Source organism: Lactuca virosa, chromosome 9, assembly GCF_052849685.1.
Source record: "Lactuca virosa cultivar CGN04683 chromosome 9, Lactuca_virosa_CGN04683_v6, whole genome shotgun sequence".
Lineage (NCBI taxonomy): Eukaryota > Viridiplantae > Streptophyta > Magnoliopsida > Asterales > Asteraceae > Lactuca > Lactuca virosa.
Window position 1 is genome coordinate 298,835,357 of NC_136434.1, and position 6,785 is coordinate 298,842,141.

At 32.2% G+C, this 6,785-nt stretch overlaps 1 protein-coding gene across 1 annotated transcript; it reads right to left on the minus strand.

Annotated features, from left to right (window-relative positions):
* Positions 1–208: 208 nt before the first annotated feature.
* LOC145138759 (histidine acid phosphatase family protein) lies at positions 209–3,877 on the minus strand. Its single transcript, XM_079072784.1, has 11 exons — positions 3,663–3,877; positions 3,033–3,120; positions 2,646–2,939; positions 2,392–2,550; positions 2,169–2,309; positions 2,023–2,079; positions 1,772–1,910; positions 1,567–1,671; positions 1,307–1,497; positions 881–922; positions 209–587 (listed from the first exon to the last, which is right to left on the minus strand). Exons 1-11 carry the CDS (start codon positions 3,773–3,775, stop codon positions 417–419), a joined length of 1,500 nt encoding a protein of 499 aa, XP_078928910.1. The 5' UTR covers positions 3,776–3,877; the 3' UTR covers positions 209–416.
* Positions 3,878–6,785: the final 2,908 nt, after the last annotated feature.

The following is a 6,785-nucleotide window of genomic DNA, read 5'->3' on the forward strand; positions in this document are numbered from 1 at the left end:
ATATTTTTCCTCCATCGATCTACTCTGATTTTGTTTGTTTCTAAGAGAGGATTTCTTTCATCTTCTAGCAAATCTCCTATTAATATCAACACAAATAACAAACACTGAAATACCACACCTATGCATGACGTCATCAATTCATGGCTCAGGAAAAAAAGACATAAAACTGGAGAAATCTATATAGAAGTGCAAAACATCTACAATTGGATTTATCAAATTCAAAATGTAAATATAAAATCATAATATTCCAAAAAAAGAAGTATGAATCTTGGATTAGATTAGTCCCTAGCCTAAAACTCCCGGCATACAAGCTAAAACCTTGACTAGTTACATGGTCCCACAAAAAACATGCCGATGCCAGTTTCAAAAGTTGAGTAATAAATGCAAAGAAAAGTGATCTGTTTATAATTAATTTATTATAGTTCTTCTTTCTGTGATGATGTTTCATCGTTGTTGGTTTTTCCCGAGAAAATCGAACCGAATATTTCGGTTATTTTACTCGTATATGACTTACATTCCGGCTCTTGCACCTTTGCGTTGCATAGGTCATCATAACTGTGCTTCAAATGTGGCGCTGCTATTTTCTCCTGTTGGGACAAAATTAAAAACATACAAATATTCAAATGTGGCTGGCTCTATTTAGGACAAAACAAGTGTTTGGCATTTATCATAATGAGACTGATGTCAATGTGACAAAATATATATATATATATATATATATATATATATATATATATATATATATATACAACTTTTTGTCCCACCTAAAAAAGATGGGACAGGGAGTCGCTTTCAATCTATCGTATGTGCAAAAGACATAAATGCCCTCGTAACCTGATCATCGAAAAGAAACCCTAGAAACTAAGAGGAAATATATTACCTTGAAAACTTCAAATGGACAGAAATCAGTACCCCCACATCCCTGTGTATAAAAGATATATGGGTTTAAATGTTTGTTTATATAATCTTTTGCAACAAAGTGGTTTTTTAGACGAAATATGACAACCATGATTAAGGAGCTGTTTTTTTTTAAAAAAAAAAAAAAAAAAAAAAAGCAGATTAATGAGCTTAATGGGTTAAGTACTTAATATGTACAGTTATATACGACTGTTTCTTTTTTACTTAATCCGGACAGAATGACTTAATGGTTTAGCCAAAAAAAGAACCTGGATCAAATATATTAAGACAGTATTAACCCTTTTACCTATTTGCACTTTTTTTTTTTTTCTCTCAACTCATCTCACATAAGAATTGTTAAGAAATTTGAAGATGATCCAAATATAGAAAAGATGAAGGAAAGACTTACAGCCATTGGGATTGGTTGTTCATTGTGTAAAACTTGCATGAAATATTTATTTGTGTTATTTCCGGAACAGCTGTATAAAACTAAAACATTATTCCCAGCAAAAGGAGCCACTGTGCTTCCCCTCCATGTTCTTTTCTCTGGGGGTTTTGGGGGGTATTTCAACGGCTCTTCTCTTTGTATTTGTTCAAACTCTGGATATAATAACAAATAATTAACTTAATTATATATATTTACAGATAAAATAACTAAGAAATACTCACCAGATCCTTCAAGAAAGAGTCCAATCAAACATGAAAAAGGAACCAATGTCTCTGCATGTGCAAACCTTAACGTTGCCTTTTCATAACTCCCTGGTGCATACCCTTCTATAAACAATAAATTAACAACAACATAAACTGTGTATTCATAATTCATAATTCATATATAAATAATAAATGATAGAATTTTCTAATTATTAGTAATTACCTTCTTTTGCTTTAATCGCGTGCTCCATGGACAATATTACATCTTGCAGCAATGGCACTCCCATTCGATAATTTAATGCATTTCCATAACCCTTTACTATGAACATTTCCAAATCATCTGTCCACTCTAATAAACTCACCTACATATGCAAAGTTTCATCAATTACTTTAGTGTATAGGATTTGACAAAAATAGCATCCTAATATAGTTTCTGCAAAATAACTAATTGTGTGAATATGAGTACAGATGTACCTCATCATTAGTGAAAAGACCACAAGCTTGATCAGTTATGTCTAACAATGATGCTTCCTGGAATTTAGTACAAGAAAAGATTTATTAATTAAATACAAAAAATGATTTCTACAGTTGAAAGTTGAAACCCATCACATGTTTATTACCTGCTTGCATAAAAACCAAAGTGTGGTGGTATCTTTCATTGTGAAATTAAGCCCATAACGTGCTGCTAATGAATGTGTTATCTCTTCTAATACAGGTTCTTTAAGCTTATGAACAGCAGGTTCCTGTTGTTTCCTATAAGCCTGCAACAAAAGGGAAGCAATTAGGAACAATCTTTAATTTTATTATGATCATATCATAATACAAAAAAGGTTAGTTATGTACCTTGTAGTTCTTACAACAATCATGAAATCTCAACATTATATCACTCGCACGACTTTCACTCAAAACTGCAAAAGCTCGATGCTTTCCTACTCCAAGTTCTCCTCTCCCACTAAACATGCCCATTCCAAATGAAACAGCACTAGCTGAAGCTCTGGGAATCTAAGTCATATTCAGAACAGATATAAAACTGTTATAACTTATAAGATATGGTAAAAAGAAAACCATGTTCAAGCTATAGGTTAAGGAAGGAAAACCTGGGATGCTCTAATCTGATATACATCATGGTGATATTCGTCACTAAACAAGTCTTGAAACCGTTCCCTGATTCTGATTCCAAGATTATACATTTCATCTTCTCCTTGACTTATTAGTTCTCCACCTTTGGTTTTCCCCTTCCATGGAGACCTCCATTCCCACAACCAGGAAGGAAGTTTTTCCAAAGATGCCCCTCTTTCTTTTGCATTTTTCAAAAGAGATTTCAGTTGAGCTGAAAAATTTTCCAGGTCTTTCATCCTTTTCTTGGTAGGTGCACGTGTCCCGTGCCTTGCCTGCAAAAGGATTCACACAATGTTTGTAAAGTGTAAGCAGATATGCATACAAAATGTTGAAAGATATATGAAGAAACAAGATATTGGAAATACCACAAGATTTAGGTGGATAGGAGAACATTGATCAGGGATGTTTGATGAAACAAACGGATTTTCTTTTATGTCTTTTGAAACGCCATATCTGCAGTCAAAACATAAATCACTTCATAAGTTACAAAGGGATTATTCAAAAACACACACAGTGCACTCACAATAAACACCATTAACACATATGAAGATAAACTAAGATGTAATGTGATTCTTGTGCATAGAAATCTCAACATATGAGACATTTGCCCCCTTGATCAACTAGTGAACGTAGATGCATCTAGTAGCTGGATATAAAATGTCACTCGCGCTAGGATATCTTTAATTCCTACTATGACTAACGAACCATTGAAATCCAATTTTATTTTCTTCGAATCAAATTCCGTCGGTTATTTCCAGTTTAATAAAACCCGAACTGTTCCAATAAGATGATTGCACTGATTGAATCTAAAATATCCGCAAGGAAGTAAGACCAAAACCTACCGACATTAAATTCCTCTTACATAAAAACACCGTATCTGTCGTATTACTTTTTGTACACTTGTTGATTTGCGAAACGAATCACACCTTTGAAGCTGAACAAATGAGAAACCTAGATCATGAGTGATGAAATCAGAGAAAGGGTAAAGAGTTTACCGTGTTACGGTAGCCAGGTGTTGACGAACGTCAAACGGTTGTTCAGCGGAGGAACTAAATTGAATACGATATAAAAACAGTAGTATGAGGCCTATCTTCGCCACCATCGCCATTGTCAGACACAGTCGAGATTCGCCGGAAAGAAGAAAGTTGAAGGCTGAGGAGAAACGAACAAACTGGACTTCTTTTTGGATTCTATCTATGCGTTAAAGGAAACTGACCCACCAAACCGACCTGGATGATGATGATAACCGTACAGTTAGATATTGACACGTGGAAATTCATTCTTCCTTCCGATCAAAATCTCGTGACATAAATAATATTATTAGTAAGTTAGACTTGTCCATAAAAAAATTTAAAACTAATCAATTATTTTTAGTAAATTCTATTATGAAATTAGTTTTTTTTTTTTCAATTAATACATTTTTACAAAATTTTTAAATAAAAAATTTCATGCTCTAATACATCTATCAAGTGTTAGGCTTTTATATGGTTGTTTGTCATAGAGATTAGGGCTTCTATGTTGACCCTTTGTTATGTTGACCCTTTGTTAATCAAACAAAGTTTTGATTATTTTGTCTTCTATCAAATTTTGGGATTGTAAGCATGTCAATTGATTAGGGTTTAATATGTGTCGTATTGCATTATGTCAAATTTGCTTTGTTCAAGTCATCAATATAATTTCCTCTTTCTCAAAAAGTTATCAATATAATTTAGTGTATTTTAGTGTCTTTTTTTCCTTGATTTAGAACAAATGGGATTATATACTTTGGGAGTGTGAATGAGAGTGAGAGATGTGTATATGTTATGTTGTTTGTTTTTTTTGTTTTGTCTTGAGTTGTTGTTTTCTATTAGTTTATATTGAAGATGTTCGGAGATGTAATGATGTAGTTGGTATCTTAGATAGTATTCTTTATAGCCAATATTGGGTTAAAACTCATAGACACTATAGATGAGAAAGAAAAAAACATTATAAATAAATAATAAGGTTATAATTGAACAATGATAAGAAAAAATTTATTAATTTATAAAGATAGATGTTTTCAAATATTCTGAAAAATAAATTATTATTAAAGACGTGAGCTTGAAATTTCGTTCCCTATCAAAATAATAAATGTAATTTAGGTTGGACATTGAAATGATTGTAATAGTTTGTATTATTGTTAAAGTAAATTTAATAACAAATATGGTCAAACAACCTGTTCGTCCATAACAATCATTTATATTGACACAATGGCATTATTTTTTTGAAAGTTCCATATCTTTGGTACCCGGACCTTAAGGTGTGTATCATAATTTATTTGTTCAATATCATTTAGGTACAACAATTTAGTTGTAGACATTTCCTAAAATGAAATGAAAGGAGTTATCAACAAAACAATAATGTACTTTCAAGTATATTTGATTGTTTGCCATTGTAAAAATTGGATTATTTTTCTTTTACAGAAATGGAGGTTTTGGTGAAGAGGGTAAAATTCGGAATAACATTTAATAATAATCCACTGGTATAATTAGAAACTAAAATAGCATTGTACTTATTTGTCTTTGACAATTTTAGCAACATATTAAAGTACAATTCTATACATTAAGAAAACATCACAAAAATGCTATACACCAATATAAGAAATGTAAACCAAATTTATGAAGAAGAGCAAATTCGAAATAACACTTAGGTGTTGTTTGTTTTTTAAGAGGTAAAACGTCTGCAGTCTGCGGACCACATCTGCAGGCATATGTAGAAGAAGAAATTAACCAAACGTCTACAGTCTGTTAGAAGAAGACTGTTTGTTTTTTAATGTCTGCAGGATGTTAAAAGAAACCAGAATTTAAATAAATCGTTTTTTTTAACTTAAAAGGATTTTTCATTTTCTCAATCACTATTTTCAATAATTGCAAATTCAAAACAACATTCATACATAAGTAAAAACAATTAATTGATTCGAACCGTTTTTAAATTACAAAAATGCTATGTCACTGTACAAAATGGTTTTGCAAAAAAAAAAAAAAAAAAAACATATAAAATTAAAAACCAAACATATGTGAAGCTTTCATAATGAAGATACAAAAGTGCAAAAAGGTTGTTCCCTTCTTGTCATCTTCATTTTTTCTTTTTTTGAGCCTTGGATTTGTGAAGCTTTTCATGAGGATTCCCGCATACCCAATAAGCTTTTCATTTGTACTAATCTTTTGATGATGAAGTATGTACATAGCAACAACTAGAAATTAACAACACATGTTTTCTTATAACTTGAAAAGCAACTTCATCAAACTTGATACAACTAATATTTATGTCAAATAAGCATGAAATTCATCAGTTTTGTAATTAAAAATCAACAGTTTCAACATAATAGACAATTGATCATTTGAATCAAATAATTTGTCTTTAATTTTAAAAAGAACATTTCATTCTAGCATTTCTTCAAACATTTTCTATACATGTAAAAGTACAAACAAATTGAAATAGATTGATAAAATTGGAGTTAGAAGCCAACAAACACCTTCAATTAAATACCACGACTGACAATTAAGTTTTAATTGAGCAAATTTGGAGAAAACAACGGTCAAGTTTTATCTCACACATGAAGGAATGAAAGAAAAACAAAACTTTGGTTGAATCATTAAAGAACGAAATTAAACCAAGAAATTATTCATCCCTGTGATTGAATCATTCAAAAATAAAATTAAACAAAGAGAAAGGATTTTAGAAAGGATTTTGGAACCTAGCAGCAAGAAATATGAAGCAGGAAATTAGAAAGATACAACCCTAGCAGCCGATTTCAGACCTTAGCAGCAAGAAGATTGAGATGCTTACATGTGGGGAAAAGGAGAAGGAGAAGAGAAGTGTTACCTGAAGTCTACGGGGGGGGGGGGGGGGGGGAAGATCTGGACGGCGCAAGTTCCGGTCGTCGATGGTTGTAGATGGTACATGTTCTGGTCGTCGGCGAAAGGAAGAGGATGACGGAGACGGAAGAAAGGGTAGGAAGAAGACGATGAATGATGAAGGAGGGAGGTGGTGATAGTTGAGAACGAGGGAAGCGTCGATGTGTTGAGAGCGTATCTTTTTTTTTGGTTTTTAGGTTTTGAATAGGCGTGAAGAGGTGAGAAGACACAAGGCCAAGTCTG

Excerpts from the sequence above, each read along its gene's own strand:
- LOC145138759 (XM_079072784.1), bottom strand. The coding sequence starts at position 3,775 with ATGGCGATGGTGGCGAAGATAGGCCTCATACTACTGTTTTTATATCGT. Across the intron at positions 2,551-2,645 it reads ATCAGATTAGAGCATCCCAG|ATTCCCAGAGCTTCAGCTAG; the intron begins GTTTTCCTTCCT and ends AATATGACTTAG. Across the intron at positions 1,911-2,022 it reads GTCTTTTCACTAATGATGAG|GTGAGTTTATTAGAGTGGAC; the intron begins GTACATCTGTAC and ends TTGCATATGTAG.